The 24,406-nt window shown below is 42.0% G+C and overlaps 1 protein-coding gene and 1 long non-coding RNA gene across 2 annotated transcripts in view; both read left to right on the forward strand.

Moving 5' to 3' along the window:
• Positions 1-377: 377 nt before the first annotated feature.
• rhoub (ras homolog family member Ub) lies at positions 378-7,924 on the forward strand. The gene is made up of 3 exons (XM_037775669.1): positions 378-798; positions 2,983-3,041; positions 5,474-7,924. The coding sequence occupies exons 1-3, from the start codon at positions 582-584 to the stop codon at positions 5,927-5,929; spliced, it is 732 nt and encodes a 243-aa protein (XP_037631597.1). The 5' UTR covers positions 378-581; the 3' UTR covers positions 5,930-7,924.
• A 3,218-nt stretch (positions 7,925-11,142) lies between these two features.
• The window catches only part of LOC119491528, a 36,152-nt gene continuing 22,888 nt past the window's right edge, over positions 11,143-24,406 (forward strand). Inside the window, exons 1-2 of the long non-coding RNA XR_005207625.1 lie at positions 11,143-11,324; positions 13,826-13,948. This is a non-coding gene — a long non-coding RNA (uncharacterized LOC119491528). The remainder of the gene's footprint in view (positions 11,325-13,825; positions 13,949-24,406) is intronic.

The following is a 24,406-nucleotide window of genomic DNA, read 5'->3' on the forward strand; positions in this document are numbered from 1 at the left end:
ACTGTGTTGAGCGATGCTCGTTCATGTCTATTTAGAGCAAGCAAGCGCGAGCCCGACGCTGACTTTCGTTGACTTAGCGGCCACAGGTGTCGCTGTTAACAAGCATTTCTGAAAGTTACAAATAGTCCCTTTAACTGAATAAAATAATAAAATGAAAGCATAATAAATTAATAAAATAAAAAAATCGATTCTAATTTCCACCAAATAGCCCTGTACGAGTAATCTCTGATAGTTCTTTCTTTTAAAGAATAAACTCTTTTTTAATAACAGACCTCTCTTGTCAAACTCAACCTGTCTGTTCTGCTGTTGGGAGGTGAAGTGGGTGGGATTAGTCAAATCAATGTGAAGATATAACTCCTTAGACCCGCCCTCTCATTGTAAACCGGCTGAAGTCCTGATGCTGGTCTGCTAGAGTGGATTTGGCCGCGCGCAGGACCAGACGAGAGCTTTTACGCACGAGTTCCTGCTCGAGATTATAATAAGCAAATATTGGGAAAACTCTGCGTTGCAAAATCCTGTTCTCATGGTGGGTCCTTCATCCAGCCTGTCGAGGAGAGCACGGTGAAGTGCTGGCTGATTGAATGTTCCCTCCAGTCTCCATGGATTACGGACGGACCATGGCCCCTCCAGTACCCCCGCACAACCCCACACAGACCCGGCCAGGAGACGCTCAGGAGCGGCTGCTGAAGTGCGTCCTGCTCGGTGACGGAGCGGTGGGCAAAACCAGCCTGGTGGTCAGCTACACAACCAACGGATACCCAACCAAATATGTGCCCACTGCGTTTGACGACTTCTCAGGTAAAAAAGCAAGATATTACTATTTTAGATGCTTTACAATTTGCTTAATGCATTGAGCGTCCAAAAGAGGGAAATAATCATATATTATAAAAGGACCTACAGTAGTTGCACACACACACTGGCCTCCTGTTGCAGTTTTCTGTACCAATACAAATTGTTGTTTTTTCTTTGGAAAAGAGAATGAATATAATAGTGAAATTACAGTTTCTTATCTGTCCACACAGCTTGGTTTATACAAAAATCCACTGAGATCTGTTTTGTCAAACTATATTTCAACAAAAGTGATGTTAATTTAGTCAAACTCAATAATCATTTTCATAGAACTGTCTCACTAAGTCTAGACTACCAGATGCTTAGGTTTTTATTGCTGTGTGGATAAAAGATCAATCAGGAATATCAGCCTACTTTTCCTGGATTAGAGGTCAACAGAGACCCTGCTGGGTTAGCAAAGATAATATTTGATTGTGTGACTTCAATTCAGTGAGAATGAGTGTGTTGAGATTGGAGCTATAGGGTCCAATTTGGTGAATGAAACTTTTCTTCTACTTTAGAAGTTAGTTAGTTAGTTTCCACCTGCCTTTTTCCCTGAACTCTCCTTCAACTTTTCATGTTTTGAGAGCATCCAGTCCCAATCCTGCCATTCCCTCTATTATTCCACTGTTATGATAGATGTGTTCCTCTATTATCTGCCTTCCATCAGCACATGAGTTATCCTCCTCCGTGATGTAGCCAGGTTTCCATTTGGCACGGTTCCACGTTCCAAATCTGGCTCACTTGTCCCAGCAAGTTTTGTTAGTTTACTGCAAAATAAGAGAAGAGAACAAAATCCTTCAACGGTGGAGACTTGTTTTAAACTGACTTGACCTGTGACCTGTCGATCACCTTCATTATCACATATTCAGACAGTCCCTCCTTAGCTTCTCTCTGAAAACCTTACCCCACTCTTATTGTAACTGCTGCACAAGAGCATAAACTGACAGCATTTATAAATGAAAAATCACACAAACACATGTTTATGCTTATTTAGAAGTAAGGAACAAATACTTGTGTGACCTAAACTGACTTGTAAACATTAATCTTCCTTAACTTTCTGACATTACACTGATGAGCAGTAAAACTAACAACTTGGCCAGCAAACATCCCGTAAAACACTCGCTGAGAACACACCCTCCCATGCAGAGCCGAGAGAGCGTCTCTGGTTCAGGGGTTTTGGATTGCACAACTCTGCCTATTGTTGTCAGCCTTGACCCGCGAGCCCTCTCCTCTATACTGGAACGGCCACATCTGTTGCAGCGGCTCAGAGGCAGAGATTGTCTTTCGCCTCGGCCTGACAGAGGGGTGATTGTGCAGTTGGGGGCCCTCGATGGTGATGTCATTTCTCGGTGCCGTGGAACCAGAGCGTCCTCTTGAAAGCTGACTTCTCAGCAGTTACGCAATGCCACAGGTGGAAGAGATGGGGGACGATAAGAGGGAGTTTTGGTCCAGAAAATCAAAGGAGTATCATATGTCAGGGGATTAGGAAATGATTACACAATGGCAGCTCCCTCTCTTTTTCCTTTCTCTCTCTTCTCCTATGATGCCTGTCCTGCTGCATGAATAGCTCCAGCAAACTCTTTGATCAGGTGGTATGACCGACCACACACTCCAGGCGTATTGTAAATGTTTCCATGTGCCTGCTGCTCTGCATTGTGCTCACTCTTCTGAAAAGAATAAATGGCCCCCGTAATGAAACTGTAAAATGACTCATCCACTTTTCCAATCTGGAAAACGAGGCCTTATTGGAAGAGAGTCACCGAACAAACCCCCTATTAGACAACCTTGGAATGGCCTCTGTCAAAACACAGCGGAGAACAAAGCTCACAGAGTGGTCCGAGGAGCAACAGTAAAGTGTTATGGCCTCAACAGTAACTGGCAGAGTGGGTGGGCGACACAGAGCAGGCCGTCTGTGAGCGGGAAGAGCCGAGCAGGGGGTCTTTGTGTTTGCAACTGGCAGGCTTTTGTTTATCCCACAGAATATTCTGGTGGGTAGTTGCATGTATGTATGTGTGTGTGTGTGTGTGTGTGTGTGTGTGCGTGCGTGCGTGTGCGTGTGCGTGTGTGTGTCTGGAGTGTCAGGTGCTTTATTAGCCGTCATGTTGACAGATGTGTCTTATTATCTCTGTCTGTCTGTTTCTGTGTCCACAGCTGTGGTTCAGGTGGATGGAAACCCGGTTAGACTACAGTTGTGTGACACTGCAGGACAGGTGAGTTTTGTTTACACACAAACACAAACACACATATAGCATTACATAACATATTTGGCACCCTGTCTGGATCACAGTGTAGGCTATGCCCTGCAGGCCTTTCAACCGTTGCTACTACACACAAAAGAGTCACATTTTAGCATGGTGGCGTGGCTCTGTGGATGGTAATGTCAGTTGGTCAATCGGCCCTCCACTTCATTGGTCCAGACTGAAATATCTCAACTATTGAATGGATTCCCATGACATTTTGTAGAGCCATTTCATGACCCTTTAGAGAATGAAGCCTGATGACTTTGGTGACCCCCAGACTTTTCATCTAGCGGCACAAGGAGGTTCACATTTTTAGTTTTTAGTGAAATGTCTCCATGAGTATTGGATTGTTATGAAATTTGGCACAAATATAGGCCTATGTGTTCTCTTCAGGATGAATTTTAATACGTTTTGGTTAACCCTTAACTTTACATCTAGTGATGCTTGGTCTCGGGCTCATTCACACGAACAGCAACACGAGCATAACTGTGGATTCGGCTATTAGTGCATTTTACAATTTTTAGTGTTCGTACTGGGTAGTTGATTTACCTAAAAAAACGAAATGATCCGCTGAGTTACAGACTTCTCTTTCCCAATGTACATCTATGGGAAAAAGGCTTGGTACATCCTCACAGAGCTGCTAGTATGGCTTTTGGTTGTTACATTACCATTTCATGAATCTTTTAAACCATTTATTAAACATAACTGCCAAACATTCATCACTTACAGCTTCTCACATGAGGGTTTGCTGCTTTTCTTGTTTTTGTATCCTTGTAAATCAAACACCATGTCTCATAAAATGAGCCATTTGACCACGACACCTTAAATTTTAGGACTTTTTGAGGTTCATTTTCAGTATTTTGGGACATTTGATAGATTAAACAAATAATCGACTAATTGAAGAAAACAGATCCAGTAGTTGGATTAGTTGCAGACGTCCTGTTTTTGTGGTCCACCCATGTTGTCTTTACTCCACGTTGGCCTCTTGCCTGCTATTTCAGGTAACTCATCTGTATAGAAATTCCTGGGCTCTGCTGTCAATCTTCATCTGGAATGAAAATAACACCACTCTATAGAATAGATATCTCATGTTGGTGCAGTGACAGGGTGCTGAAGGAGAGGGGAAAGCCTGCAGGTTAGATTGGAGGCGATGATGCAGAAAGATATTCCTCTCCGTCTCTCTGCTGTTAAGGGCACGGTGGAACAGGGAGCTTGCCAGGGAAAAGTTATTGACTCATTATTGTGTTGGCACTTAAGAGCAATCTTGGAAAGAACAGGTTGTGAAAGAGTGTTTTCATTTCCCTGGAGCATGGGCGGTTGTTTCATAATCCAGTTCAAAAGAACCCTACCCTGGGAGCAGCATATTTGACATTCACAAACACTGCGAGGGCACTGCCAGTTCCACACACAATCAAAGACAAGTTGGCCTTAAAGTGGAGCGAGGCATTCGAACAAACCCCCCTAGTGCAACCTCACAGCATGTTGCAAGCTGTACACAGTGTTACAACTGCACACGTATGCCCACAGACTTACACAGGCAGACAAGCTCGGGCAAATAGGGGCAGATAAAAGTCGGCAAATACTCACTGTATTTAACTTATGCAATAATTTCATAAGAGGGGAGATTGAGCCAGAAACAGGTTGGGGTGTGCCAAAAAAAAAAGAGACGAGAGAGAGAGAGCCCAGACAGAAACGTTCTAGAGAAAAACGACAACAGCTGCCGCCGAAGCTGATAAACAAAGTTTCTCTTTACTCAGAGATGTTGATGTCTGTACGTTCTGCAGATGGACCGACGTCATCAGATCGCAAAGTGCAGCCAAAGCTTGTGTGGGAATCTCACGAGTTGATAAGCTCCCACTGCAGCTTTGTGCGTTAACTGTTTAAACTACTGACTGTTTGTGCAGATTGGGTTGTGTTTTAAAACCAGGAGGAGCCGACTGAGAGCATTGTTTGGGTGAAGAGGGATTAGGAGATGGTGTGCTGGAAAGGAGAGGGTTAAGTGAAAGAAGGAGAGGTTTGTGTCAAGTTTCTGCCAGCCTTAATCTGTGTACTCAAGGGTGTTGGAGGCCCTTGTTAGTCAAAGCTGTGTGGCTCCAAAGTGTTAATTTAAGAGATTTACTGTAGATGGTATAAATGAGTGGGCAGGGCTGGTGTATACTATGTATTAGCACAATATAAACACTATTTAAACAGTTTCTTTATTGAGTGGCTATTTGCACAATTTCTCTTTAGAGTTGTTCCGATACCAATACCAGTATGGGAAATGTGTCCACATGTCACCCTCTCTCTCTCGCCCCCTTTCTAGACTGTCCACTGTTCTATTAAGAAATACCCCAAAAATAATATTGAAAAAAAACGAAAAAAAACATTTACCTGACATCACCTGTTTCTTTCTCCACCAGGACGAGTTCGACAAGCTCCGCCACTTCTGCTATAGCCGCACTGACGCCCTGCTGCTCTGCTTCAGCGTGGTCAGCCCGGCGTCCTTTCAAAACGTCTGGGAGAAGTGGGTCCCTGAGATCCGCCGCCGCTGCCCCCTCACACCCATCATTCTCGTGGGCACGCAGTGCGACCTGCGGCAGGACGTCAAAGTGCTGATCGAGCTGGCGAGGCGGAGGGAGCAGCCCGTGCTGGAAGAGGACGCCAGGGCGCTGTCGGAAAAAATCGGGGCAGTGACGTACGTCGAGTGCTCGGCGCTGACGCAAAAGAATCTGAAGGAGGTGTTCGACGTGGCCATCGCCGTTGGGCTGAGGCAGTCTGACAGGAGGGTGAGGCGGGAGAGGAAGGTCCGCAGCACGGCCGATAAGATGAAGATGCTCTCAAAGTCGTGGTGGAAGAAGTATGTGTGCGTCCAGTAGGGTGGGAAGAGACCATTTCTCTGTGACTGAAAAAACTTGCAACTGCTGACTTGTTGGTGGGGACTGAGTTGGATGTAAGAACTATTTTTACGTTCACCTGGACGACCCAAGATGTAGTGACTTTAATTCAGTGGAGCAACGGTTCAACACAGGCAGAGTGTGCCTGCCTGAGCTGTAGAGTTGCTGCCAAAAACATCCCTTTGTTTGGCTGTAACCACTGTCTGCTCCTCAGAGCCAGTCTGAACTGTTAAATATGACTGTGACCAGCATTCAACCAAAAAAAAAATGGAGCTAATAAAGTTTTATGGCACATGGACTTCATATCATACTGGACGTGTCCTAAAGGAAACATGATCTGACTTTGGAGGGAAGGTGTTAAGACGGTGACGCTATGTACTAAGTGTATACTCCTCCTATGTGTCTGATTTGACGCCATTCTTTAACAAAGTATATTATTTTTTGTGTTCTACACTGTAATTCAGCCCCCGACACTTCTGTTAGATTTATTTCACTGAAATCAGAACATGAAGTCAATGTAAACGAGCTTAAATCCCAAATCAAAGATGCAATAATTGTACTGTTGAGAGCCAAAGACAGTCCGATGTGTAACTGATCACATTTATTTTAACTCTGGATTACAATCAAATGTAAATGAGTATAAATTATTTTTTTAATCTGTGAGTTCTTGGGGATTGTTGCAGTCCAGCCATCCATTTCTCTATAAACTGGATTTCTCTACACCAGCTTGTGTCTGTGCCACATTTTGACGCGTTGCTACAGCTGTCGCACTCGCCGTGTTTCCATTCACATATTTTTATTCGCAATTTGAAGTATCGCATAAGAAAATCAGTATGGAACATTCAATAAAACTTAGTGAATTGAGAAATATTTTTTTTGATCGCATGAGGTGTTTTTTTGCCTTTGTCGAAAAAGAGTTGATGCGCTAAATGGGTTATGGAAACGCTTTTTTACAAATAAATTCTGAACATTTAACTCACGTGACTGATCAGCTGTCACCATGAAAGCCAACAGTGCCAACGTCTGATGAAACTATGCTGTAGTCAAGTTAATTCATTAATGAAAACGTGTCTAATTCGCATTTCTTTTTTGTGACATTTCAAAAGTTGGCTTGAAATTTGCTTGACAATTGAATGGAAACACAACTACTGTTAGTCAACCACACAGTTAGAAGTCTGTAAGCTCCTCCCCACACCTACTACAGTAGATTGATGCCACCAGACATTACCAGAGTAAACCTATTGACGTCTATTGACGATGATTACCCAATCCCAGTTACAGCAATACCCAGTTTGTTAGTTTTTTACTGTTACAAGGTTGCAACAATAAGTTGGGTGGTGCCACTGTACATTGCACTTATCACACACAGTCCAAACACACCACTGAAGTCTCGCCATGCGATGGCCTTTGGAGCAGTGGTGTGGATTAGATATAGAGCAGGTAAACAAATACATCCGTTGTGCTTGAGATGTATCACTGAAACAGAAGTGGCTGATCTGCATGTTCCCCCGCACCACCCACCGGTTTGGATGATCACAGGGTCTTTCTTTGTTATTACAGTCAGGGCCTTAAACAGAAAATTATCCGTCTTTCTCTTTTGAAATTATCCAGTAAATGAGGTGAAATCACCAAAGAGACTGATTCTATGTTTGCTTCTTATTTTTCAGAAGCCCGTCATTCAGCTCTGTCTATTTATCTGTTCCCTCTGGGCCAATAATTACTGATCAGCAGCTATGCAGAGCAGATGTGTGAAATATTGAAATATGTCATTATGTATGTTACATAGTAATCATTTATGATGTTTGTAATGTCATCAGGATAAATCTGTGCATACATATATAAGTGACTCAGTCACTGTGGCTGTGCTGTCCAACTCTAAATGGTACTTAACAGTGTGATTGTTTCAGGTGGTGTCTGATTTTGAGAGCAGTTTGTTGAGCTGAATGAGCGGAACAAAATAAAATGTGAAATATTTAACCTGTTTTCACTGTTGACTCTTCCATGGAGATATGTTATCTCGACTGTTACACTGAAGAGAAATTGATGTGATGATAGGAGTGGAGCAGTGTTTGGTACACGCTTGCTTTCCGAGGTCAAAGGTTATTAGAGTACGAATGGGTGTTTAGACAGATGTGCTTCAGTAAGAAACTTGCTATACAGAAAATTGCCTAAAAGAAAGAGGGACCTAGTCTAAATACAGATGTTTCCAACTAAAATATAGGTTAGTTGGCTATTGCCAAAAGTGTATCTGCAGCCTTACAAAACTTTTACAAGTCTTATAGTAAGTGGAAAAACACATTGTGAATGAAAATGCACTATTAGTATGAGGGCGACGGCCAAGGTTAGTTTAGTTTATTTGACATTATGAGAAGGAGGGCATTAAAACCTGCAGTAGGCAGAATGTTTTTGGCATCATTGGGCAAATTCCATAATAACCTTTCAGCATATTGTAATTCAAGTGTTCTGAGAGAAAACTAGACTTCTGCACCTCCCCATGACTCTGTTTTCAGGCTTTAGAAAATCTTGCCTGTGATGGCAGACATTGGCCAATCACAGGTCATTTCAGAGAGAGAGAGCGTTCCTATTGGCAGTTCATTCAACGGATGCAGCTGTCAATCACTCACAAACTCCGGTCAAACTAGGCAGTGCTGATCAAATATGAATCAATATTCTGTTAGTGTAATGCCTATTTCTCGCCTCAAATGTTTTCAGAAACATCTTGTAGTGTACTGTTTAGCTGTAAAATGAGAAAGTTTGCTCCGGCTGGTGGGCGGTGCTTGATATTTCCTCAACTGATCTCAACATGGCTGCCGGGTCACAAACTTTCTCATTTTACAGCTAAACAGTACACTACAAGATGTTTCTGAAAACATTTCAGGAGAGAAATAGGCATTACAGTAACAGAATATTGATTCATATTTGATCAGCGCTGCCTAGTTTGACCGTTTGATCAGAGTTCACGAGTGATTGACAGCTGCTCAGAGACGGCAGACTCCAGCTCGGCTCTGATTGGTTGTTTTATTATGGTCTGTGAAATCTTGCAGATGCCATTAGGAGCACCGGAGGACACAGAGGCACATGATTTTTTTCAGATTACCTGTCTCATGCAACTACTGTCAGGATATAGTGACCGTTTTATAAAAATAACTTTCTTTAATCATATTTGCTCCATTTCTACCCACTGCTGCTTTAACTCTCACACAACTACAAAAATGTGAAGGATGGCCAACACTTAATTCTTATTGTTAAAGATGAAATATTCACTATATAGCATGCTCGCTATTTTTGTTGTCTGAATCTCTATTAGGAATTATTATACCCTACATACAGTACTTGACTCCTATTATACCATAATGCAACGTAAAAAGTGGTGTACACTGTTGGCCACTAAGCATGAGCTAAAACAGAAGAAAAAGTTAAATATACAGTAGACAACTGTTGGATGTGTAATGACCTTAGTTGTTTTTTAGCATAGTCTCTTACATTCATAATGTCTTATATAGTGAGTAGTGAAAAGGCTAAACAATGTCAGCCACAGTCTCTAAAATTAACTAAAAGCTATATTTTTAAGTTGGGAAAGAGTTAAATGTGACTTCAAAGATTTAGCCGCAGCGGTTTTGTCGGCACCGAGACTTCTAACTATGCAGGATCAGATGATTATAATTGCCTGAAATAGGCTTTCCCTCCTATTCATCTGCGTGTCTACACCACAGTATTCAACAATGGGCAGAGAATGACAGTCAGCTAGGTATCTTGTACTTGTTTAGAAGCGCTAATGATAGGGTAGGCAGCTAAAAGAGAGTTTGTGTCGTCTGGCAGACTGCAGATGAGTACGTTGTCCGGCCTCAGAGTGGGTGAAACTGAGGTAGAAGTGGTGCCAAGTGGGCTAATTATGATAGTCAGGATGGCTCCACTTTCCACCAATATTTAAGGAGGAAACCCCATTGTTGTGTCATAGTGAGGCTTTTGAAACGTCCTGTGATTTAGCACTGTGGCGTGTGTGTAATATAACTGTCTGCTAGAACTACAAGTTACTGTCTGCGGTGGGAATATTGAGCTGTCAATCACGAAACTAACAGACAGGAAACATATCAGGGGTAACGTCTACACATCTGTTAAATTTCACGGTTAGAGACTGTTTATCAATGTGTGTTAAGACCTTATTTCAGGCCCGGGATGGAAGCTGATGTAATGAATGTTGGGTGAGAAATGGGTGGCCCAGTCAGCTGTAAAAACTCAGATGGTCGTTGAACTTTTCAGTCCCGTAAACCCAATTCCTTACATAACTTCTGAGAATCATTTAGGTAACAAGTGAACTCTGACTCCACATGAAAGAGCGGCTCCGTAATCAGTTTTGATGTCTTAAAGTTGGCGAAGGATTTCTCCGCCACCCATCAGATAATTGCCAGCATAATGACTGGAGCTGAGCCCGTGGGGTGGGATTACCGAGGGACATTAACCATGTCGATCAGGTCTGCGGGGTGGGAAGGGATCCAACCAGTAGACTGTGGTCTACTTTGTACATTGTCTTTGGGATTAACTGTTGCCCAAGCTCTTGTAATGCAATGCAATAATGTCTGGGGCCCTGATTAAAAAACACCCACACATAGATTTAACCAGTGATTGAGTACAGTTCATTATTCTTGACAGAAATCTGCTTTCAAAGTATGTTTGAGACTGCAGTCTCTCTCCTGAAAGAAGTTACTTCAGTGACCTGATCACATTTTATCTCTACCTCACCTTTCTCAAAAGTCTGTTTTTATTTCATTATTATGGCATTTTTATGACGGTGGTGTTGTCATCACCCTCTTGCCCCTGACTCACTTAAACTAGCGCTCAACAACTGCTACCAAAGTTAGCCAGTGAGCTCCTGTTAGCTAGAGCAACAACAATACCAACGTTATTCTGAATCAACCAACTACAGTAGAGGCTTCTGTTGTAGGTGGGGAAGAGCCAGTTCATCAGGATTTAAAGGTCAAAAGTTCATTCAGACACACATTTCTCTGCCCACTGTGTAGATTTTGAAACACATGGAAATCAGAGCCAGACAGTAACCCGTCCAGTTGAGGCCATGTGGCCTCCAGTCATATTCCCCAGGCCGCTTCATTGACATTTTCCTTCCATCCATCCACAAGATGCAATCAGATTTTCCCTCTTTTCCCCATCACCTGACTGCCCCACCCATCTACTCACCTGTTCCCACTTCATCTCATCAGCTCTGCAGCTGGCTGGCCTTCCTCAGTTCATATACCGGCCCAGTTCTGTTCATTCTCTGCCATACAAAGTTGCCATGTTCCTTCATGCCTCTGCTTTTGAGCCACCAGAACCTGGCCCTAACTTGGACCCAGAACCAGCCTGCCTATCTCTGTACCTACCAGTAAGTAAGCCTGGTACATATATTATACTGTTAGTAGATCACTGAACTGATCCTGCTTGCTTCATCTGCATTTGGGTCCCGGTTCCCTGTATTCACCGTATTGTGACAGGTGGAAAACTTCAGCGGTGGTACAATGTTCCGTGTTCCTTCATGTATCCTCGATAGGGATGCACCAATACCGATACCAGATCAGATATCGGGCCGATACTGACTCAAATAGCTGGATCGGATATCGGTGACAATGGGGCCGATCTATTCAATTAAATTCTATGTTTATATACTATATACATTATATACTGTCATTTTAATTCCTGTTTAAGTTTTGACCAATTTGTTAATGCATTAAAAAGCTTAATGCTTGAATTGTAATTCTTAGTAATTTTGAAGATATTTTACAAAGTTGCTTGTGTGCGATTCATTATTTTAATAATAAATAATAATTATTTAAATAATAATGATGTATATTTATGTATTTATTTGTTACATAATGTTTTGCAAAGTTAGGAAAGCAATGTTTAAGTCAAGCCTGATGTTGCCTTACACATTAAAGGATGATCCCAGTCACTTCAACACAGTACAGCATAATAATTCATTATTATTAACACAGGTATCTGATCGGTAATCTGTACCAAAGCCCAGGTATCGCTATCGGTATCAGGACTGAAACAGTCGGATTGGTGCATCCCTGATCTTTGTATCAAACAATAGCCTATACAGAGGAGAGAGTATGATGTGAAACCAAGTTTCTGCTGTTTAGAAGACAGAGGCCACAATGTGATACAAACTAAAGAGAATCTCTTCACTTATATAAGACATAACCTTTTCACCACCTGCATTGTACTGCACCAGCTTTGGGAATTACAGAGATGCTGTATTACTAGATGCACAGTAAAAGGCACAGCAAAAATAGAGGGCAAACAATCATTAATATAAAGTGAATATAGAAATGATCCGTTAAGTGAACAGAGATTACTGGAGAGAGAAATGAAGTTTGGTTTTATCCCAAAAAAAAGGAGTTGATTTACGAATAAAGATATTTTTGTTTAAGCTCTCTTTTCATTTCTTCTGAGGACTAAAGCCACCAACCTGCTGTTAGCGAACACTGTGGTTGCAGGAGTGGCCTGTCTGGCATGCTACAGTACGACGTTGCAAGCAGGATTATGTTTTAATAAGCTTATATAAACACCCCCCACAGTGCGGTCTCATTATGGGAAGCTAATTGAGTCGCTCTGTCCCGGGGTCAGCAGGGCGTCTTTGAACAGCTCAGTGTTTTGCTATAAAGAGGCCCATCTCTGCCTCCAGAACATCTGTCCTGTGGTCTGTGGAACATGTGTCTTTTATTCAGGCAAACTGTTTGGACCTGCATGTTTTTGTATCTTTGCACTTGCACATGTAGTGTATGTAAAGGTGCTTCAACTGTAGCCTCAGGTTCATTCATATAAAAGGGACTATAAACTGTGATACCTTGCTGGTTAAACATTGACTTTTGACAGGTGCTTTTTTTTATTCAAGCGTATGTCCCACACAATAACAATGTTTTACATATCAGCGATTTAGTTTTTCTAAATAGATCTCCGTCATGGCAGCAACATTTACTGTACCCACAGAATCATTTCCTCTTTAGCGATTTTGCCATCAAAATAAAAACACAAGAACGTTTTGTTTTTTTTACAATACAAATTAAATTACATCGGTCCAGTATAGCAACCGACTGGGTCGAGTTTAAAGACCAACATAGGTTGAGTCTAGCAATCGACTGGGTCGAGTTTAAAGGCCAACATAGGTCCAGTATAGCAACCGAATGGGTCGAGTATAGCAACCGACTGGGTCGAGTTTGAAGGCCAACATAGGTCGAGTATAGCAACCGAGTGGGTCGAGTTTAAAGACCGACTGGGTCGAGTATAGCAACCGACTGGGTCGAGTTTAAAGACCGACTGGGTCGAGTACAGCAACCGACTGGGTCGAGTTTAAAGACCAACATAGGTCGAGTATAGCAACCGAATGGGTCGAGTTTAAAGACCGACTGGGTCGAGTTTAGCAACCGACTGGGTCGAGTTTAAAGACCAACATAGGTTGAGTATAGCAACCGAATGGGTCGAGTATAGCAACTGATTGGGTCGAGTTTAAAGACCAACTGGGTCGAGCAAGCGAGGGACCACCGTCAGTAGTCCTTGTATGTTAAATAGTTTGATAGGATGAGAATTCTTTGTAAAGCAGTTCAGCCATTCGTCAAAGCGACACAGTTCTTCTTTCTTTTTTTCATAAAAATTGTCTTCATTGTCTTTATTATCATAATGGCTATGTTGTTGTTTAATTGCTACTATAGGGTACAATGATGTAGCCTATATCGATAAACTAGAGTGTAACACAAGGTCTGAACATGTTATCAGTGAGTGTTATGCTGTATGTGATGCTAATTGTTATGTTGTGTTATGCTTTAGTATAATTGTTGTGCAAAAAATAGGCAAAATAAAATCTTAAGTCCTGTTTGCAAAAAACAGGTCAGGTCTTGTGGACAGAGTGAGGACCACTTTTGAAGGTCCATTCCTGTCGATGACGAGCCTCCCAGCCTGAATCTAACTGGAACGCAGACGTGACTCATCGAATAACCATCCTGATGGCAGGTTGGTGCCAGACGCTACTACTGTACACACATCCACAAAGAGTGCACTCTATCACCAGGAACAGGAACAGTCACAGACATTGAAGAACTGCAAACAGTGGATTGACAAAACAGATATTGACAGAGATCACAAAACACACAGAATTCACAGACTATCGACAAAACTAAAGACTCATTTATTTTAAAGGGCCATTTCTTTATTTTCATACATCTTTTATTGAAATGTTTGTGCTTGTGCTTTTATTGAAATGCTTGTGCTTGTGCATTTTGCTCAAAGCACCAGTGTGCATACAGCCTCATGGCTAACGTGGCTGCAAACTAGGAGATTAATATGATTTTAGTATGTCCGAAACTTTAGTATGAAACCAATAGTACGCGAATTGCATACTATATCCGGGTGAAATATTACAGTATGCAAACACTGGACACTACGGCGGCATAAATATCCCACAATGCAATGCGGTAGTGATGACAACGTTGATGGACAGCTCTGTAACGTCAATAACTTCAGTTTAAGTGTAAGTATAAGATTTCACTTTTCCAAGCGTAATATATTTTTTAAATGAGTTCAGACTTTGATTCTCACAAATTGTCATTTTGGTCACATGAGGTTGGCACGGGTTACCACGCGTCCGAAAAGATACATGCTACTGTTTATTCACACAAAAGTATGTTGAATGATAACACACACATATTGGGTATGTAGTGCATAGTATGTGATTTTGGACACAGCCCTAGCCTTGTTTAATTTGTAACATTGGAAAGGCCACATGAAAAGCCTTTTTATATATTTTTTTCTTTGTCATCCTCGTTTCTGCGCAGATAAAATGACATTTTGAAATATACAATTTTTGATTTCATTTGAAGTAAGCAGAAGAGCTTCGGAATAAAATGGAAGGTAATCCAAGTTACCACATATCCTACAGTGTACTACCTGTAGTCGAAAGACATCCTCTGTCCTGGCTCATACATATTTTGTACTGAACTTTTGAAAATGGATAATTAACACAGAAGTAAGCTTCAGTCCCCTTCTTTCTTACAACTTTAGATTTGACTGGCTAAAGTTTTAGCATACGGTAGTTTGCATTCAAAACAATTGCATGGATTTGTGCTTTTACTCAGACATTCCAGTTTTCTGTTGTCATAATCACTACTACCGATTAATCCAGTTGTGAATGTTGAGCATTAAACAAACTTGCAATTCCCAGAAGTTCATACCGTTTGTTGCTTCATGTACAAAACGCACGTGTGCTTGTCACGTGTGGCCGCTACGATATATTGATTTTCGAAGAGGTAAACACAGGAGAATGTTGTGTAATGCCACTCTGTTTACGGTTGAGCACACAGCTGAAACAATAGTTAACCTGTGCTGGGATGACAGGAGCAGCTCCATATCTGCTCCTTATCAGCAGCTCTGCCACACAATAGAAACTGCTCTCCATTGAAGATTTTAGTTAATAATTGACTGGAGTCAGAATCTCACATGTTGTCTCGAAAGATTCAGCTGTAAACATTTTATTGCGTAATGTATTCTCTGATGTTCAGACACTAACCAGATGCTGCGTGCTCCTTGATAGGAAGAGCATCTGCTGTTTGTTGAGCGTCTCAAGTTGCCTGCACTAGTTTCGATATTTAGTGCCAAATTGTATCTGGGCCATGAAAAGTGACTCTAGAAAGTGATGTTGCTGGTGAAACTGGAAACCGGGAGTCGAGGCTCTGGGGTCTAATGCAATAAGGTTTGGATTTCCAAGAGGAACCACTCTTTTTAAGCTTTTCTTCCCTCAGTAGATCATATTCCCTGGTTTGAATCCAACTGTACATCTGATGTCACTTGGAGAGATTGCGATTGGCTCACAGCTGCGTCCCACTTGGCTGATGTTATCTGATTGGCCTCCAGAGACATACATTGTTCTGTGTTGAAATGGGTGTAGTGACCTCATTTACTCTGGGACATATGTGAATATTTTCTTCCTTGTCTCTCTCTCTCTCTCTCTCTCTCTCTCCTTTGCTTGTGTTCGTATCTCTTCTTAATGTGCTTCCCCTTTCTTCTTGTTGCCTCTATCACTTGCTCTCTCTTTATCAGTTTATTTTGTTGGCGTTCCCTCATTCTCTGTTTGATAGCTGACAGCCTGTGGTGCTTTGATCCCTCATATGGGACAGATAAGGATACTGTGTGTGTGTTGTATCCATATACACACACACACACACACACACACACACACACACATTTATACCCTGTTTTCCCTGGCCTTGATGTCGTCCCGTGGTTTACCACTGTTTGGACTGCAAATCCAATAGCCTTCAGTTTGACTGATTTACACAGGACAAAGACACCTCAGATAACATATGGGTGACGCACTGGTTTTAATATTGATCACACACCCTGACTGAGTGTTTCCAAACATCTGTGCAGAATTTACATTATCAACAAAAGTGCAGTTCTATTCCCAGAGTAAACAAACGCCAATGAAATCGGTCCACGGGTTTAGTGGTCACTGATAATGTCAGAGGTGGAAGCTGATTATTTACCCGCCCCTGTGACTCATTAGTGGCCTGACCAGCTCGACAGGACCGATGGACCAAAGTGTTCCTTGTTGCGAGTAAGTAAACATAGATAATTTTGTTCCACACATGCAATATTGACTGAGCTTGTGGTCATCAATTCTAAAGAGAAATGTTGAGACTGGGGAAAAAAAGGACTGCATCAGTCGTTTCAGCAAATGTGTTAAAGTGACAGTAGCCCCTTTCATGCAGCCTGCTCAAGGCGAGAATGTTGCGCCGTTATTCCGCCTCGCTGTTCTGTATGAAAGGTACGGAGACAGAAAGGGGGGACAGAGTTGGAGGTAGTCACAGAGCCGAGCTGATGTCTGTTTGGCAGGACTACACATGCTAGACGCCAACGCTGTTGTGTTAAACATCACGCCCCTTTTGCTCAGTACAGCAGTATTGTGGAATCTCTGTGTGAAAGGGGTTAAAGTCATCTTGTGGCTGTACTCACTCTTGTCCATCTGGAGCAAAGGAGGAAATAGTTTGACATTATGGAGCCACAAAGTCCGCAGAGGGAGGAAGTCAGGTTGATGGATGGGTCAACAAAAACGTCTGTATTTGACGTGGGAGACCATTCAGTATTGTTAGTGTTTTTTTAACCATGGCCATGATTGTTCCCTTATCTTAACCATGTAGATATGTTTAGTCATGCTGGCTGCAAGGCTCCGTTCTGTTGGTCATAGTGTTTTTTAGTCGGTTGATCCAACTATTAGATGGGTTGTCATGACAGTTTGGTACAGACATTCATGTCCCCCTCAGGATGAATTATAATAATAATAATGGTTATCCTCTGAAGTTTCATCATCTACCGCAACCATCTGGTCAAAATGCATCCAGTACTTTGGTTTATGACCAAATACCTATAAAATTAATGACATTCTAATCAGCTGTCTATGTGTTAAGTGCTGCTTAGTAAATGTTACCATGCTAACATGCTAAACTACGATGGTGAACAAGATGATTGCTCAACATCAGCATGTGTCATTGTGAGCATGTTAGCAACGTGCCTGACGAAGCCTTACAGAGGTGCAAACATGGCTATAGACCCTAAACTAAGAAGTAATTTTAACCCTAAACAAGCCATTGTGCCTAAACTGAAACAAACCTTATCCAGATCAAGAGGCACTTTGATTTGTGCAGAGTTGTAACACTTTTAGAAGGCAAACGATCAGAAACTTCACGTCAGAAAACGGTAATGTGTTTCTGGAATACAGCTATGAATTAATTTGAAAGACATTTTCGAAATGTTTGTAGTTGAAAGTTATTTAATTATAACTTATTATTAAATATTGCAGGTTTAATGAAATAATTTTTCCAGTTTTCCTCACATCCTCATTTCGTCATCTTGCAATGACGCATTGAAGATACACAGTTTACCTCATGTTGATACGATTTAATAAACTGTCAGCGCCTCATGCTGGGAAGTGTTGCATTGCCTCATCATTCATTTCAAACTGTTTGAAATGAATAAGTGGATCGGTGTATTAAAGTGACTGCGTGACCTCTTTCTCAGCTGTTGGCACTCGATCAACACATATGCTGTTCTACTCAGACTGAAGAGATGCATCTTGACGGGAAACAGAACCTCTCGTGGCCAGGCACTCTCTGTTCTCCTCTCTGCTCTAATGTACTTACTGATGGACACATGAAATCTGGATCTGGACCTGCAGAGGCTTTAGTGCCGCAACCCCAGACCAAGCCAGCTGTTGGCAGTTACGGGGCCAGTTATGTAAGTGTGTCCCTCTCTCTCCCCATGACGCTCAGCTCCCCGTCTCACGCCACACTGTGCATAAAGCTCTTTATCGGTAACCGAGATAACACCTGCAGAAGCGCTCCAGTTCTCCGTCACTGTGCAGTGGAGCAATTTTCCAGCTCGCTGGAAAACTACAGGGTTCAACTTGTTCTTCTGACGTACTTTTACTACTTCACTGCTTTTTTCTTTCGTACTTTTTGTTGCGAGTTCTTTGATTTGTGCTCCTCTGCACTCTCTCTCACCCTCTTTATCATCCTCACTCTTGGCAGTCTTTCCCTTGTCTTCTTTTGTTTCTTCCACACCCACACTCACTCCCGTTTCCACCCCCCACTCCGCTTTCTTTCTAGAGTTGCCCTTTATCCCACTTGTGAATACCTGCATTCACTTTCCTGAACGAATACCAAAAACAATTACTTATTCTTCAGGCCTTGGCCAGCAGAATGACCTTTACCTTCTCCTCCCAGTCCCTTTCTTTTATATCTTTTACATTCACTCTCCGACTCCAAGTTTCGGGGTCTGCTCACAAATGGTATTTGTATTTTTTTCCCGTTTATTTGTAAAATAATACTGGTATACCTCAGTCGCTCTCTGTTGTTCCTATACTTCCTAGCCTCACTCCTCTATACACGAATCTTGGGAAGAACCGGAAGTAAACCGGAGTTGCCATTACGGCGTTGGCGTGTCTTTACAATACGTGTGTGTTTGAATGCAAGTTCTAAGAGGTGTACTATTTTCTACTTTTACCTTTACTTTCTATGTATTGTTACTTTTGACAACAATATCAATAAGGTCGGGAAGAACCTGTGCAGTTGTCAGCTGCCTAACATGGTGAAACAAGTAACGTCAACTAAGTTAACACTGCTTAGCTACCGTTGCTAATGGCGTTAGTGGGCTGAGGCACTGTCTAGGGGCTGCGGTGGTCCCACAGAATAAATGAACTCAATCAACTAAATGGTGTCATTGTGAAATATATTGTTAGTTGCTCAAACTATGGCAACCTAATGACGAAGTAAACATAATTCGGTCGGCATCATTAACAGAACAATGTGTTAACTGACTCTCAGTCGAATGCGTCGTGGTTGCTCGTAGTTACAGCAGCTGTTGAAAACATGAACAGAACATGCAGGTGTCCATGTAAAAGCCTTCAATATTAAATACATACTCATCTGTGTTCGGTTTCTACGCCAACCATTAAGTTACTATGAGCAACCATGGACGCTTTCGGCTGAAAGTCCCCAGTTAGTACTGTTAGCAAACAGAAGAGTCACTACAACTTGCCACTGCAGTAATGGCAGCGGCATTAGATGGGCGGAACACACAAAGCGGTCACTGGATTTGTCTATAAACCACAAGGTATTTACCAGTCCATCCTCCATCACCACCACCAAAACCACTAACGCACACACTCCTGAATCTGCCAGACCAAGTAGTCTTTCATCCCCGACAGTGAGCTCACATTGAGGCTGTGTTTGTCCACTAAAGTCAAAAGCAGAGCTGCCCTCAATGATTGATTGCTCAGTAATCCCACAGTAACGACAACAACACACACTAAAATCACTGTTGCAGCGTGTGCTCTGCTGCACATCAGGTAACGAGCACCCAGAGACAGATCACACGATTGGCCGAAACAACCTGACGAACGTCACCGTCCCCCCCCCTTCTTTCACCAGAGGATATAAACGCTTCCATTTTTAGTGTTTAATTGCGGAAGCCATTACCGCGATCCACAAAAACACAGCGGCCCTAACTAAAGTCGAACTGCCCACCGTGACCCCGCGACCTCGGCCCCCAGCTACCTTTGAAACCTGAGAAAGCAGCCCTGACCTCTGACCTCCAGCCTCCCACCTCCCACGGTAAGAGGAGCCCCCTCTTTCTCCTCCTTCGGACAGGATGTGACCTATGAGAGGAGCTCTGTAGGAGGGCCTTGACCCCAGACACTGTCCAGACTGAGTGTCTGGACCAACCTGATCTGAGAAGACAACAAGATGCAAGAGGTTAAGATAAGTGTTAAAATAGCATGTTGTAGTTTATTTACTATCAATTATGTATACTTTAAATCACGGCTGATCATTTGACAGGTCATTTTGTAGTGTTTAAGACTTCTGAACATGTTTCTTCAATTTCCCTGGTTACCATTATTTTCATTATGTTACTTGCAAATTATGTTAAGTTAGGTTACCTATCAAAAAGAATATTTTATTCTGGTAAAAGCTATGTTATTGTTACATAGTTAAGAGTTGAAATTGATTGATGTGAAATCTCTGCACTGTACTACCAGGCAATGATAACATATCTTTGACAACAGACAGACATGATGTTAACTGTGATGGATTACTGATCTCAAGCAGGTTTCAAGTGACTGCAAGTAGACTTTCATAACCTACTGAAATGAATGGAAACTAATCGCTGCATTGGTAGAAATGCATCCAGACATCTAAAACACTGGAAGGTGGAAAAATGGTTACAGGAAGTGTGATTTATTGTTTCGATTATGTTTAGTATTTACTTGTTTATTCTTGGGATTCACTAAAGTGAGTTTGCCAGTTTGGCTTTACAAAATATTTGAAGAAATGTCTTGATGTAACATTTCTCCAGGTGCTTCGTTTTTTCCTAACAAACTCTTTGTGTGTTAAAACATTAACTCACCCTCATATATTATTGTTTTCCATTCTTTTCAGTGTCCTCTTCGACGCATTCTTCGCCCTTCCCGATCCACCACTTGACATTATGAATGTATCCAGTCACTTCCAGTAAAGTTTATAAGAGCAAAGTCTCTTTGTGAGGCCACTGGGCAACATGAAGCCACATCATCCATCTGCTTTTATCTCTGTATTTAGCTAAGGCTTATCTCGGAGTGCACCACTGAAAAGGCAGACAAACCACCATCCAAGCTTTGCTATTCAATTCAGAAAACGGCTTTGATGCTTTTGACTGAGGTGTTTTTGTCCGATTCCTTTTCAGTTTGGACCGTTAATTCTTTTCTTTTGTTGGTCTGCAGAGCGTCAGCCAACAAAACATCAGGAAAAGCTGAGTTGTTAAGAACAGGGAGAGGGTTTGGACACGTTGGGAACGGGGTCATGACGTCTGGTGTGTGTCAGCAGCAAAGCTGCTTTCACCACCACAAGAATGAGAACAAAGACCTGCTACAGGATTTCACTGAGTCTAAATACCTACAGTTTAATAATATGACGTGTGGTTCTGGTAAATACAAAAAAGTACCAGTTCAGTGGTTTAGTTTGATGCAACATTTCTCATTGTGAAACTTCCTCAAAGTTGATTGTGTTCTCTGGTTTGTGTGCAGTTTATTCATTTATTCATTATATTTTTTTGGGCAGCTGAACCTCCAGATGAGTTGAGGACAGTGGTGTAAAGAAACTAAGTACATTTACTCAAGTGCTGCTCTTAAGTGCTTTGCTAACTTCTGCTTCACTACATTTCGGGGGGAAGTATTTGACTTTTTACTTCATTACATTATTTGACAGCTTTATTTGATAAAGACTTTGACATTGATCCCTTCGATTAGATTATAAGGTCAGAGCCTTATAGGTGCATGGATGGGGGCCTTGACAGTGGTGAAGGCAATGGGGTGGGCAAAGCTGTGAAGTGGCATGGACTGCAGAGAGACAAAATACTGTAGGTAAAGTAGTTTAAATATTTTTTGGATAAGATGATAATTGGATGATAAGAATCCAGTGAAATCATTAGATAATAGTTGAGAGGTGGAACCTCTGTGATGATGGAAGTAGGCTGACAGTTGAGTTCCTGCTTGAACTTGCCCTTAAAGCATCAGTAGATACTTTTCAGGTCTGGGTATTTAACCTTATGTTCTACAGCATTTCTACTGTTTCCACATTTCATCTAATGTTTTACAATTCAACAATTCTCCTTGATGTAAATGCATTGATTGTTTATTGTGTTTATGATCACCCGGTTGCTGCAAATAAAGCACATTGTTCAAGTTGAAAATTTCTCTCCACTGTGTTTTTCTACCTGCTGTCACTGCAAAGTATAACTATACAGTAAATTAAACGTAAGCTACAGAATATATTAGGGCGATTCACAAGCCATAGTCCATTTGAGTAGTCTGAATCGGAGTGAAATTGATACTTTCGGTTCATTTTCTATTTAGTCTGGTTCACAGTGCACACATTAAAGCAGAACAAATAATAAAAAACAATTAGCTGCGGGGCGTGTACGAAGGAGCACATGTATCTTTTTCATCTTTTATGCAGGGAATCACAGACTTTGATATATTGCTGTTTTCATTTTGACTCGGCACTGATCTACTGTGCACACAAATCCCTTCTGCTCCGTTTTATCTCCAATTGCATAAACATCATTATTTTTGTGGCCTTTATTTAACATATTCTGTATGTTCTCTTCGGCCCAGATGTCGAGCAAACATCAGACTATGTTCTGCAGAAGTCCAGCTCCGTCCTCTCCCACTCATGTTTACCTGTCATTTACCTGTGTCCATCTAATCAAATGCCTACAAAGGCAGCTGCGTTTTGGTTCACATGGAAAGAGACCATCTTTCACAAGCGATCTCGGACTGGTTATTTTGGTCCGCACCAGAGTTCAATTTCTGCGTTCAGAACTACCCAAAAGAACCGCACCAGAGTTAGATTAAAACGGACTAAATGGTGGTTTTTGAAAACGCCCTAAAACAGTAACAATTAGCTTCACTTTGATGAGCTACAACATTAAAATGCTGCTTAAACGAGTAGTCTAGCAATTTAGCATTGTACTTTAATAATGTGGTCACAAGAGACAGAATGAGAAAAGTGGTCAAAGCAGCAGAGTCTGAGATAGTATGGTCCAAGCTCGATCTTCCACTTCCCACAATGCAACACAGTAGCATCTTTCATTAGACCTTCCCTGCCTCCAGAGCCACAGAAGACAATACACAACTAATTACATGCTGAATGGTACTTTTCGTGGTGTTTAAACTGGACCTGTGGAAAACATGCCCCTTTAAATGTTAATGCACCTGTAATAATAATCAAATATTGTAATACATAATAGCGACTGGTGTCATTTTCGTATGATACTCATAAGTATTTTTACTTAATCTAAAAGTCTGAATGTATGACTTTACTACTAGTATTTTACTTTTGTCCCCACTGGTTGATGAAGTGAGTATGCAGAGGTTCATTGCCTCGGTCAAGGTTGAACAGCACAGATGGTTGTTAATGGATACATGCTGGCCTCTGTCTGTGTGATCTCTCATATGGGACACTGGGCTGATGGGAGTGAACCACAGTGAGACAAGAAGGGAGGGAGAAGGAAGGAAGGAAAGAATTAGATACAGAGAGTTTGAGAAAGACAGAGGGAGGTAGAGACGGAGCAGAGCAGACAGTGAGGGAGTGAGATGTGAGTGAAAATGAGAGGTTGAAACGAAAGTGGTGCCGTTTTGCCCGGCTGTGGGAAAAAAGAGTCATGTGACGGCTGGAGCCAACAGCCAAATTCAAGGAGAAGCTGTATTTATTGTTTTAAAAAAAAAAAAAATGTGGATCATTTCCGAGGACAAAGTGAGGCTTTATTCCTGAGAGACATTGAGGGGGAGACAGAGAAAGAGAGAGATTGAATACCTCTTTGCGGCAGCCTCCTAATTGGTCCCATTACTGTGTAACTTCCTGGTGAATGCAGGCCGCTCTGACCTTGGCCTTTGAAATATAGAGACCATGGCGTCTCGGAGCTGCCGGCCGAGGGAGGACTTGGAGGAACAACCACTCTCTCTGTCAGCCAGCGCATGCCTCTGTGTGTGTGTGGATATATGTGAATGAGCATAATGTGTGTGTTCATGTTATCTGTGTGCCCAAGAAAGACTGGGACACTTGTAGGAGTTAGTGGTGATCCGTCTGACGTAAATCTGGTACACCGACACAGAATCTGTATCTACGTCCAGTCTGACTGATGACTGTTGACACACATCGTGCTGCTGGGACCTCGAACTTGTACATTTTCCTGTACTCCAGGGAATAAAACCCTCCAAATTCACATTCCTTCTCCACCATAGCAGCTCAAACAGGAGCAGTGTGCGCATGGTGCACTTTTACAGTGTTTTTCTCTGCTGTCAAACACAGTGGATGTCTGTCACTCGCTTGAGAAGAGCAGGGAAATGTCCCTCAGGCCAGTTAGCGTCCCAGCTCTTACACA

This window comes from Sebastes umbrosus, chromosome 7 (genome assembly GCF_015220745.1).
Source record: "Sebastes umbrosus isolate fSebUmb1 chromosome 7, fSebUmb1.pri, whole genome shotgun sequence".
Taxonomy (NCBI): domain Eukaryota; kingdom Metazoa; phylum Chordata; class Actinopteri; order Perciformes; family Sebastidae; genus Sebastes; species Sebastes umbrosus.

Bases quoted from the DNA above. Each gene is read 5' to 3' on its own strand.
- rhoub (XM_037775669.1), top strand. From the start codon at position 582: ATGTTCCCTCCAGTCTCCATGGATTACGGACGGACCATGGCCCCTCCA. The intron at 799-2,982 runs GTAAAAAAGCAA...CTGTGTCCACAG, and splicing joins TGCGTTTGACGACTTCTCAG to CTGTGGTTCAGGTGGATGGA. The intron at 3,042-5,473 runs GTGAGTTTTGTT...TTTCTCCACCAG, and splicing joins TGTGTGACACTGCAGGACAG to GACGAGTTCGACAAGCTCCG.